Source organism: Phyllostomus hastatus, unplaced genomic scaffold (assembly GCF_019186645.2).
Source record: "Phyllostomus hastatus isolate PE091 unplaced genomic scaffold, TTU_PhHast_1.1 phas_scaffold_78, whole genome shotgun sequence".
NCBI classification, from domain to species: Eukaryota; Metazoa; Chordata; class Mammalia; order Chiroptera; family Phyllostomidae; genus Phyllostomus; species Phyllostomus hastatus.
The window spans coordinates 69,971,252-69,983,872 of NW_025334041.1; the positions used below are offsets into that span (position 1 = coordinate 69,971,252).

The following is a 12,621-nucleotide window of genomic DNA, read 5'->3' on the forward strand; positions in this document are numbered from 1 at the left end:
CCATTTCATAGGATACCTTCTCATTTTGTTGTTTTATTTACTGTGAAGAAGCTTTTCAGTTTGATGTAGTCCCACTTGCTTACTTTTGCTTTTGTTGCTTGTGCTTTGGGTGTCACGTACAAAAAAATTGTTGCCAAGACCAATGCTAAGGAGATTGTACCCTATGTTTTCTTCTACATAACTTATGGCTTCAGCTCTTATGTTTAAGTCTTTAATCTATTTCAAGTTAATTTTTATGACTGGTATGAGAAAGGAGAACAACTTCATTCTTCCACATGTGATTATATAGTTTTCCCAGTACAATTTATTGAAGAGATCATCCATTCCCCATGGAGTATTCTTGGCTCCCTTGTCAAATATTAGTTGACCACACATGGATTTATTTCCAGGCATTTGATTCTATTCCATTGGTCTGTGTCTATTTTTATGCCAGTACCAGACTGTTTTGATTACTGTGGCAGTGGTCTGCATGGCTGTGGAAGCCAGGTGGTCACTCACATGCTCTTATTTTCCCCACGGGAGAAATCACAGGCTGAGGTCTTCTTGTTACTGAGCCATGCTGCCTTGAGGGAGGAGTGGTGCAGGCTAAGTGAAACTGCTTCTCTTTCCCTTTTCAGTATGTCCAATCACAGATTGCTTTCTCCAATTTTGTGCTGAAACTTTCCACTGGACTCCTGGACTTCCACAAAGGCACTCTCATCCATGCATGACTGTCCTACTTAGTGTTCTTTGTCAGGAAGATGGCAGGAAACTCCTATTTCATCATTTTAATGTCTTCGAATAAGCTCATCTGTGTTTACAAAATACTTTATTGTGATTTTAATAGGAATCTCATTAAACCTATAGGTCAGAATTGACATCTTTGCTAGGCAGAGACATCTTTGCTAGGCAGAGGCATCCAGCCCATGAATATAGTTCATTCCTCCACTTCTTTAGGACTTCTTTGACTTCTTTCAACAGCATTTTGTGATTTTCAGCTTATAGGCACCATACATGTCTGTTAAATTTATACCTAAGTATTTTATTTTATTTGGAACAACTATCAATGATACCATGTGTTTCATTTTAGTTTCCACATGTTCCTTATCAGTATATAGAAATGTGATTAATTTTTATGTATTGATATTATATACTGCAGTCTTGCTGAACTCACTTATTAGTTCTAGGTGGTCTTTTTGTGGATTGCATGAATTCTCTGTGTAGATAATGATATAATATGAAGTACAGTTTTCACTTCTTCCCTTCTAATCTTTGTCTTGTATTTTTTTTCTTGCCTTATTACACTGGCTATAACTTCCAGCTCTGTGTTGAATAACAGTGATGACAGGGGACATCCTTGACCTATTCCTGATCTTAGAAAGGAAGCATTCATTATTTCATAGTTAAGCATGATGTTACTTATAGTTTTTTATTTAATCTGTATTATATTTTTCCATTACCATTTAGTCCCCTTATGCTCCCCTTCCCCATTACTTACAGTTTTTTGTAGATGCTTTTTTATCAAGTCAAGAGAAGTCCACTTTATTTCTAGTTTGCTGAGAGGTTTTATCATGAATTGTTGTTGGATTTTTGTCAAATGCTTTTTTCTAGGTAAACAAATAAGATTATATGCTTTTTTTCTCCTTTATTCTGTTAATGATGGGTTGAATTGATTAAGTTTTGAATGTTGAAGCAGCTTTGCATAGCAGAAATCAATTGCACTTGGTCATGACGTAGAACTGATTTATACACTTCCAGATAAAATTTGCTAATGTTGTGGAGGATATCTGTATCTAAGTTCATCTGAGTTATTGGTATGTAGTTTTCCCTTCTTTGTTCTCTCTGTCTAGTTTTGGTATGTGAGTAATACTAGCTTCATAAAACAGAGTTAGGAAGTGTTCTTAATATTGGTTGAATTTTATTTTTTATCTTTGATATTCTTGTCAGAGAATTAGCAATTTTATCAGAGATAAAACAAACTTTTCAAAGAGTTAGCTTTTTATTTCATGGATTTTTCTCTAATGCTTTCAACTTCATTGATTTATGCTCTTTTCTTAATTATTCTCTTATGCTTAGTTTATGATCTACTTTTTCTATTTTCTTGAAGTAGGAACATAGATTATTGATTTGAGGTTTATCTTCTTTTCTAAAGCACTTAATGCTATACATTTCCCTATCAGCATTGCTTTATCTGCATCCCACATATTTTGATATGTATTTTAATTTTCACTCATTTTATATATTTTTAAACTTCCTTTGAGACTTCCTGTTTGGCCAATGGATTATTCAGAAGTGTGTTGTTTAATTTCCATGTATTTAGAGACATTCCTCTTGTCTTTTGTTGTTAACTTCTAGTTTCATTCCATTATGGTAATGAAACATGCTCTGTAAGACCTAATTCGTTTAAATTTGTTGAGGTTTGTTTCATGGCTCAGGATATCGTCTATCTTGGTAAATGTTCCATGAGTGCATGAAAACATGTGTATTCTGCTCTTGTTGGGTATAGTGTTCTATATAGTTGATCCCTGAACAATGCAGGGGTTAGGGGAACTGACTACATGTGCAGCTGAAAATCCACATATGACTATAGTCAGCCCTCTGCATACATGAATTCCCAATGGCCAGTTGACCCTTGAACAATACAGGTTTGAACCATGCAGGTCAACTGATAAAAGACCATGCATAAGTGAACCTGCCCATTTCAAACACACATTGTTCAAGGGTCAACTATGTATCAATTAGTTCCTGTTGGCAAATTGTGTTGTTCAGTTCTTCCATGTCCTTTCTGATATTTGGTCTCATAGTTCTATCAAATAGCTGAGAGTGATGTGTTGAAGTCTCCAACTATAATTACTGATTCGTATATTTCTCCTTTCATCTCTACCAAGTTTTTCCCTAGTATATCACTATATATAATGTATTAGTGGTTGCTTTAAGTATTATTATGTGTGTGTGTGCACAGATACCCACATGCATGTGTATGTATGTGTGCAACTTATTACGGTCTAGTGGTATTGATGTTTTACCATTTTGTGATGTGCAGAAGCCTCACTTCCATTTAGGTCTTTTCATTTTACCCTGATTAAAAAATATATAACTGTCTGAAGTATTAATAGTTCCTCTATACACATTGAGCACTGTACCAAAAGGAACTATGACTGTTGCTTCAAATATCAAATATGATTTTTAAAACTCATGACAAGGAGGAGAGCATATTATATTTACCCCTATTTTATACATTGCAATGTTCTTTCCTTTTTTGGAGTTTCAAGCCTTCTTTTTCTATCATTTTCTTTTCTGTTTAGAGAACTTCCTTTATTCATTTTTTAGGAGCAGATTGGCTAGCAACAGGTTCTCTTAGTTTCCCTTAACCTGATAAGATCTCTATTTCCCTTTAAACCTGGAAATATATTCTCACTGGATATAGAATTTGCAGTTGACTCTTCTTTCCTTACAGTACTTGAAAATAGCATGTTGATTCCTCCTGGCCTCCCTGGTGACAGGAAATCTTCTGTCATTTGGGTTGGTGTTTCCCTAAAAGCAATGCACCATTTCTCTGTCTGCTTTCAAAATCTTTTCCTTGCTTTTAGCTTTAAGAAGTCTAATTATGATGTGTCCCGTGGTAAATTTCTTTGAGTTTAACCTATTTGGGATTCACTCAGCACCTTGGATTTTCAGTTTCTTATCTTTCAACAAATTTGGGATATTTTCAGGCATTGTTTCCTTGAATACTTGTTCATCCTCCTCTGCTTTCCCCTTCATTACCACTCTTCATTACTGTTCTAAGGTCCCCAAGACTGCCCACTTTCATCCACTCTGTCCAGACAGGGTAAATTCTATTGCTCTGTCCTCAGTTTTACAGATTCTATTTTCTATCACCTCTACACTACTATCAGTGTCAGGGACAAATTTGCCATTTAATTATTGTATTTTTCAATTCCATAATTTTCATTAGGTCCATTTTTATTCTATATTTGCTAAAATGTTCTGTTATTTTTATTTTTTTCAAGAGTGCTTGTAATAACCTTTGAAGTATTGTTATGATGAACACTTTAAAATCATTGTTGCATAACTCCAACATCTGATTCTTCTCAGTGTCATCATCTACTGCTTTCTCATTCAAGTTGGTTTAATGTATAATGGGAGATTTTCCTATAGCAACCAGGGTGTTTGGGCATTATACTATGAGACTGTATTTCATCTTGAGCACAAGTCTGTGTGTGTATATGTTCAGCTTCCCAGTGAGTGCTATAAACACCATCCTGGTGAGAGTGGTACACTGCCTTGCATTGCCCTGCACTGTGGTTGCTGACAGGTAAGGCAAAATGTCAGCTCCCTCTTGGTCTTGCTGATGCCAGAAGTGGGTGGGGAAGCAGAGTGCCAAGTAGCCCAATTTCCCATCACCTCTTCCTGCCTCTCATTGATGCTGGATGAGGGCAGAGGCCAAGCCTCCACTGGCTCTTACTAAAACTGGGGGAGGGGGAAGTGGAGTATTAACTACCCCAGCTCATTCCACTGATGCCAGGTATGCCTGGCAGCTCAGCTGCCACTTGACCCCTTTATTATGGAGGTTAGATAACAGGGAGAGAAGGGATCAAAGTCCACACTAGTCCTGCTTCACAGTGCGTAATTCGGTTTCTTGTTGCTATGTTGAGTGTGTAGCTTCAGCTGCTCACTAGGCCCACTGACACCAGGGGGGCCTAGGTGCCAAGGCCCACTGACACCAGGGAGGCCAAGGGAGTAACATTAATGGTGACCAGCCCTGACTCACATGTCCTGGTTTAGTCTAGATGATATCAGATGGAGGTAGGGGCTTAACTTTCCACTGGATCCTGCTGACACTGGGGTAGAGGGTTGAAGTATACTAGCGATGAGCTCCACCTTACCTCACCTCACTGGGTCTTATTGCTGCTGGTGGAAGTGTAAGCTGAGCTCAACAACGGGTCCTGCAAGCTCACCAATGAGTCCTGCTGACATTACCCTGATGGAAGAGTTGGAGCTCCACTCACTCCACCAAGCAAGGGGTAGGACATTAGTTCCGTGCTCAGCCCCACCAACACCACCAGGTAGGGGTCGGAGTTGCTATACTTGCTACCTGCTGCTGCCTGCTTCCTTAAATTGGAAGTCAGGGGAAAGATCAGTTGCTGCCAGGCCCTGCTAAAATTGGGGTGTATATGTGTGTATGACTAATGTAGAGTGAGTATTACCAAAAGGATGTTCTGTCACTAGGCCACCCTCTTCCCTGTCCTTTGCCTAGGAAGAACACCCTTTTCTTGGAGCACATTTGGTCTGTGCCTGTTAGAGATTCAGGATACATATGCTCTCTACAGGATTTATGAGAGGCAACAAGGAAACCCAGAGAACCGACTGCCATTTCCTTCCTTTAGGCGGCCTGCCCCCACCTTCCCCCTTTCAGCGTCTTCCTGTGCCAATTTGCTGTGTTATATCCAGGGTATGTGATTGCTAAGAGGTAGGCCCTGGGAGGGTGGGGCCACTCCATCTTAGCAGGACCTGAGTTCCCTGTTCTTTTTTAAAGCTCAAATTGTGATCACATTCTACATACATATTTATATCATTTTTACTTACCACTTTACAAGTTTCTGATTTCTACAATAACCTCTTTTAAGCACAATTTTAAAGGCAATGCAATTCCTCACTGAGTGTCCAGAACATGGTTTACATAATAATTTTCTTATTGTTGAAAGTTTAGATTCCAACATTATTACTATAATAAATAATGTACTAATGAAAATGTTTATGTCCTCAAGTTTCCCTGTCATTAGGATTATTGCCTTAGGTAGGGTCCCAGAAGTAGAATCTCACATAGCCCAACAGAAACACTGATGAGTTGCCCCTTTTGCTTTCACCAACATCGGGGCCCCAACACACTCTTAAATGTGAGCCGATTTGATAGAGAAAAGAAGACTGTACTACAGCATGCCTTCATGTGCGTTTCTCTGATTACTACTAGTGAGGCTCATCTATTGCTTTCTTTTTGTAAATGTGCTTTTTACATCTTTTGCCTGTTCATCTTCTGGAGCCTAACACACTCTTTAGGACTAGCCTTCCCAGCAGAAGGACCTGACTCAATATGCACAAGTAGTTTTCTTAAACCAAAAAAGACAGAGTTCAACAACAAAGATTAGCTAGGAGAGAAAAAAATTTAATCCTTGTTAAATTACTGCAAAAATCAAGTGCCTGGCAGGAAAACACCCGCCAATTAAAAGAAGACATCAGATGAAGATAAAACATATGAAACACTTCAGATTTCTGGATAACTCTTGATCTTGAAATTTATACTATTTAAGAAGAATGAACGTTTCCTGAATCTTACCTGCAGCCTAACAACATTGTCACCTTCAAAAGTTACAAACACATCCGTGTCACATTTTAAGTATGAGATTCCGTTTTCCACCAGATAACCCTATTGCAAAAAGAGAAAAAAGAAAAAAACAGCAATGCATTTTAAATTTGCAATCCCATCATAAAGAACTAACATTTTCTTTGAAATTAAAAAATACAGAAAATTGAAAATAAGAAAAGAACATTTCTCTTACCCAAAGAATTGATCTAAGAATTTGGGCTCATCACAGTGGCCTTCGGGGCGTGAATAATGTTATTTTGAGTGCTGCCTTCATTAGCAGTAAAAACATTTGAAAATGGTCATGTCGTATTTTTTCAAAATATTTCAACATATTATGCAAATTTTTCCAAATCTTATGAATTTTAATAAATATCAAGGTCTTAGTGATTACACCCTACAGGAGAATGGTGCCTCCCCTCCCACCTCACCCCACACCTTTTAAAATTAGCAAATACACCTGTGATTCTTGGACGACAACATAAAAATCCTAAATTGCCACTATGCATCTTAATGTCATTAAATACTCTGCATTATAAACTCACATTCTAGCTTTTAGCTAGTTTTTTTTTCTTTTTTACTTCCTGAAATCCTCATTTAGATGGCGGGAGCCTGCTGCTCATTTTCAAAGTGTTGATAACAGTTCTGCACAAACCAGGAGATCAGCAGCTCTACAGAGAGTTGCTCAGCCCCAGGCAAACCACAAAGGGAGCGAAGTCTACCTTTGTTTGGCCTCAGGCCCTCCCATCCCAAAGGCCCCCAAGTTCCATTTCTTTCAGCTCTTTGCACTCCCCATTAAATCTCCAGAATCTTCCCCACTCTCAAAATCTCCCACACACCCATCCTGCCTCAGGAAGCCACATCAGAGGCAACTGTCACGTCTCTTCTCCCAGGAGCACCTGCATTTAGACTTAGGCACTGCCTGCGGCATGACAAGCTTTCACCCTGCTGATGTTTTCAAGCCACTGAGCTACAGAGGGTCCCAGTGGGGGTGCTCCTGCAGGCAGCTGGACACGCCAATCTCCAGGGACCCTTAACGCCTTAGGGGGCAGCTTCTGAAAGTGGTCACTAGGATCACAGAAGCAAGCACTTCCTGCAGCGCCCTGAAGTCCTGTGAGCATCAGTACTTCCCACCCCAGAGATTCCCCCCACTTTTCCTTGTGCCCCCAGCAGCGGGGCAGTCCCAGCAGGCTCCTGGACAGTATTATATAAAGTTCAGAGAAGCAAAGGCATCTTCACAAGTCCACAGGAATCCTAACTTACTGGCCTAAAGGAAAAGGGACAGTAATGTATGGGTGAATCAGTCAGTAACATTTCCACTTGGAGAATTTTTGCACTGCCACCCCCAACCACAGGGTTACAGCCACCCCACGGACAAACCACATGAAATTCGATTCTGACTAAACACGATCTGCCTCCAAGTGTCTCCCCGCAGTGCTGACTCATTTTCATCATTATCATTCTGCTATTTGTTGAGGATCCACCACAAGCCAGCTATTGTGCTTTACCCAAACCTCATTTATTATTTCACTTAATTGTTTTCATCTTCACAGCAGCCCTGTGAGGCAGATGGTACCCATTTTACAGATGAAGAAAGTGAGGCTTGTGGGCTAAGTTGGAATGTTCTTGAATAACCTCTCAAGGTCTTGTGAAGAAAAGAAGAAAATATAGCATCTCAGTGTTAGGATGAATCATTAGAAGCAGAACTGCTCAGTGCTCAAAATAATATGTTTGAAGAAAAAAAACACATTTTATGTGAGCATTTTGCTCTAGTTTCACCCAGTGAGGGAGGAAGGAACAGGTTTCCTGCTGTTCTGCGGTACCTGCTCTCAAACTGGTTCACACTCTGCCCCCGAAGCCAGGCCATCCAGGCTTTAAAATGACCAAACAGATCATCTTCAAAGGCAGCAGAATCAGGAAAGGACACTGACAGCCTCTCCAGGAGCAGGCACTAGAGTCCTCTGCACATCAGGATGTCTCACCTCACAGCGGTTCTCCGAACGCAATACAGCTGATTTCTCTTCCAGGTGGTGAAACTCAGCTTTGAGCTCCTCTTCCAATTCGAGGATCAAGTAAAAAACTGCGTGACTGTTCTGAAGGCTCTGGACTCACCAGGGCTCTGTTGGAGCTGAAGGAACACGGCTCACAGCCCTTCCCCAGCGTGCGGGGCAACGGAAATGACCAGCAGAGAGAAACCCAAAGGCCCACCATGTCTGAGGCACAGCTGTGGCCAGCGTGTCACCCCCACAATCTCTGAAACACTGGAGGCTTATTTAGGATCTGATTTCCTTAGAACAGGCCCATCTTCATAGATGGCAAAATCCTTGGGATCTCTGAGGTGGCCTGTTTTGAAGCTAGCCGAGTTCCGAAAGCCCCAGTTCTGTGTGAATGTCTAGACACTAGCATAGAGAAGTTACTTTCTGCCTGGGGCCATGCGGCCATCTTCTCAAAGGACTTGAATTCTAAAGCTGTGGTGCCCAGTTCTTTAGGGACAGGTGATTATAAGCGGAATGTGTGTGTGCACTCCTTAAAGGTCATTTTCTAATTAAAAGTGAACTCTTAAAATTAATTACTAAAAGCAATACATAAGCATTATAAAAACAGACAAGCCAAAAATAAGTAATAAGTAAAGGGAAAAAGATTTAAAAATGTCATCCATAATCTCACAGTGTGGGTGCCTAAGAAAGACAGACCACGAGAAAAGGGCTTGGGGTACGAACTGAGGGTAGCAAGGAAGGGATAGAAGTTGCAGGGAGGCCGGTGTGGAGATCAAGAAACCAACAAATCCCTTTGCAGATCTGGGCAAAGGGAGCCATGGAGTGTTCTAGGGGGAGGAGGCAGTGACTGGTCATGGGACGTACATGGGCTATTGAAGCTTTGCTGGGGAGTGGTCTGAACCCTCACGCTGTGCATCTTCACTGGGAAATCTCTCCACTGCAAGACCTAATATTTTGGTCCTTGGTATACCTCAAGTTAAAACTAAAAATTTACTTTGGGAGGCCTATACAAACATTACAGAGAGTGTGTGCATAAGTGTGTGCATGTGTTTATGTTATGGATGGGCTGAATTGTGTCACACTCTCCTCACCAAATTCATACATTGACCCAACCATCAGGACCTCAGAATGGGACTGTATTTGGCAACAGGATATGTAAAAGGGAATTACGTTTAAATGAGGTCATTGGAGTGGGCTGTAATCTACTTTGACCGGTGTCTTTGGTAGGGAAGATCAGGACACACACAGAGAAGAGACCAAGTGAAGACACAGAGAGGAGAGTAAGATGATCTGCAAGCCAGGAGCGTGGTGCTCAGGAGGACTGACCCTGCCAACACCTTGGTCTGGGACTCCAAGCCTCCACAACTGTAGGGGAGTAAACTTCTGTTGTTTAAGCCGCCCTGTCTAAGGTGCTCAGTGTAGGGCAGCCCTGGCGCACCAGCACAGCCCATGTGTGCGAGCAGGTGCACGTGTGTCAGGTGTTATCCTAAATCTCGCTGGGTCACAACATGAGATGCATCAATGTGAACTGCTTCTCTGATGTAAATAAAATCGTTGGAGTCTTCAGGAATCCTCTCAAGGTACCACCTCAAGGCATTCAATAGCACCGTGGGTTTTCATTTCAAACAAAATGGCAGTTCCTGGCATTTTTGTTCTTTCCACATTGAACTCTGAAGTAGAGGCATTTGCTTATACATTTCAGGTTGGGGGGAGGTGGAGAGATGAGAAAGAAGAGGGTAGTAAGGAAAGAAAGAGGTTTCATCCAAAAAAAGTGAATAATATTTTCCATTAGCTTACTTCACTCTTAATATATTAAAAAAAAAAAAAAGCATGGACTCGACAGCGGGAACTGTAAATTCCATGCTCCTACAGCCAACAGAATCCTTGGGAGACAAGGGCCAGAATCAGGTCTCAGCGAAGCGTGCTGGGCAGCAGGTTACTCTCTCTCTGCCTCTGGGTTACATCGGGCCTCTTAGCAAGTAATTGTGAATGTCATTAGGTTGTGTCCCATTTCAGTGAGAGCCCCACAAAACATATTTTATGATTCAAACTTTGCACACCAAAAATTTAATACTTTCCTGCTGTTTATAACATTTAATAAGTGTATCAGAACAAATTAGAAACAGGCTTTCTTTCCCCTCTAAACAAATTGAGGGTAAATTTTGTTTATCTGAAGAAGAAACAGACAAAATCAATCTTATCTGGGAAGGAGGGTCAACTGAAAATTGAGACCAACCAGGAAGGACCATGTGTAAGAGTTGCATTAATTTTATGCCTGAGTAAGGAGAGCTCGTATGTGCGACAGCCAGAGTGGTGACATTCACTGCACCCTCTCTGGGACAGCTGTGATTTGGGTGGGGTCTCCTGACAGCCCGAGTTCAAGACCCACAGATGCTGGATGTTCTGATAGAAGTGATGACACATTGTCTTGCTGTGTGTTTTGAGGAGATGCTGCACTCTCACGGCTCATGAACTGGGGACAGTAGGTGGGAGGGAATTCACTCATGGTCCCTGTTACCAATTCCATATGGAAGGTCTCATGTTGCAGGCACAACACTACACATTGCAAACCAAAAACACGGTCCTATCCTTGGGAGAGACAGGCATTAGTCAGGTAGAGAAATAAAATTGGTAATGAAAGAATATGTGGTTAAGGGCCAGAAAGAAAAAGATCTAGGTTCCATGAGAAAAAAAATTACAAGAAAGACCTCTTCTAACCTAGATGCCAGAGGGCTGTTTAACTTGGAACGTTACAGAGGAGAAGTCAGCAGGGCCAAGAATGGGAGAAAGCTTGCTTTGCTAAGCAAGCAACCTGCGCCAACGTCTGAGGCCATGAAGGGGCACAGAATGTGCAGTGACGGGAGACAAGGCTGGGTTGCAGGTAGTGAGTTGAGGGAAAGTGGTCCCAGAACAAGGATGGGGAGGCAGGTGGGGGTCAAGTGACTCGGGGCCTCAGGAGCTATCTTGATGTGAGTTTAGGTACAATGTAAAGTCATAAGTAATTTTAAGCCCTGGAATAAGATGACTTGTGATTTTAAAAGATAGCTCTAGCTGCTGAGTGAGCATAGCCCAGGAGGCGGGAGAGAGATGGTGGCATAAAGGTAGAAGGAGAGGGTTCAGTGAGGGTTGGGTGTGTGCATGAGAAGAAGGAAAGCTGGGCCACATGCCCAGCAGGTGTATGGGGTGGTGCTTACTGAGGAGCAGAGTCCCGGAGCAGGAGAGTGTTTGTGGGGAAAGACTAAACATTCACATCTATAACTGTCAGAGGTGAGAATCAGTGAGACATCCAAGACCAGTCAAAAATGAAAAGTTAGACACCAGACTCTGGCAGTGTGAAAGATGCCTGGGATGGAAGATGTAAATCAGAGCCCTCACCATATAAGTGACACCTAGAACCTCAGGAAGGAACAGAACCATCCAGAGGGTGACTACACAGAGAGGACCAAGGTGGCATTCTGGGAAATGGCCACGTTCAGAGGTCAGGCAGAGGAGACCGACGAGACAAAGCAGTGGGAAGAACAGTGGAATGCTGGGGTTCTGGGAGCTGAGAATGGTGTGCCCAGGAGGGGACTACACTGTGACAGTGCTTCTGAGAGCTCAGACAGGTGAGCACCAGGAAGGGCCCTTCAGGCTGAGCCATAAGAATCAGTTGGGAGGGGACAGAAACAGTTTTGGCAGCATGGAGGAGGGGGTGCCTGAGATGTGTGGGTCTTCTATCTTTGGCAATGTGGCAGAAGAGATAAGTCTTTAGGAAAACTAACTCTCCAGTAAAAACCATTGAAAATATGCTTGATACGTATATTTTCAAAACTCATGTGAATGCACATTAGGCTGATAAAGGGAAATCTGCAGAGACACAATGAGAGAGCATGACTCCAAAAGGGCGGCGGGTGTGGAGACCAGGTAGGAGGTTATATAAAGACACCCGTACCTTGTTCTCAGGAAACAATGCCTGCCATGGCAGAAACAATACCACCCACACCAAAGGAGATAATGAGGACAATCTGCTCTCAGCTCTGGCCATGGATGGGGCAAAAACATCTCTCAGAATTTGGGGCTAGAGCCTGCACCAATTACCTCACGCAGTTTTGCAGCCTGAAACCCCAGGGTACTTAAATACATGATAGTAAAACCATAGATCACCAAAAAATAAAACACCTTAAAATTAGAGAAAATTAGATTGGCATGAATAATTGCAATTAGACGGCTGATTCACCAACAATAAGGGAGCCTGGAATAATAGTAAAATCTCACAAATGCTGAGAGAAAATAACTATCCATCAT

At 41.8% G+C, this 12,621-nt stretch overlaps 1 protein-coding gene across 1 annotated transcript in view; it reads right to left on the bottom strand.

Annotated features, from left to right (window-relative positions):
* ACOXL (acyl-CoA oxidase like) overlaps positions 1–12,621 on the bottom strand; it is a 272,913-nt gene that overhangs the window by 120,765 nt on the left and 139,527 nt on the right. The window contains 2 exon segments of the mRNA XM_045827274.1: positions 6,314–6,403; positions 7,604–7,607. Of these exon segments, the coding sequence (XP_045683230.1) occupies positions 6,314–6,403; positions 7,604–7,607 (94 nt within the window).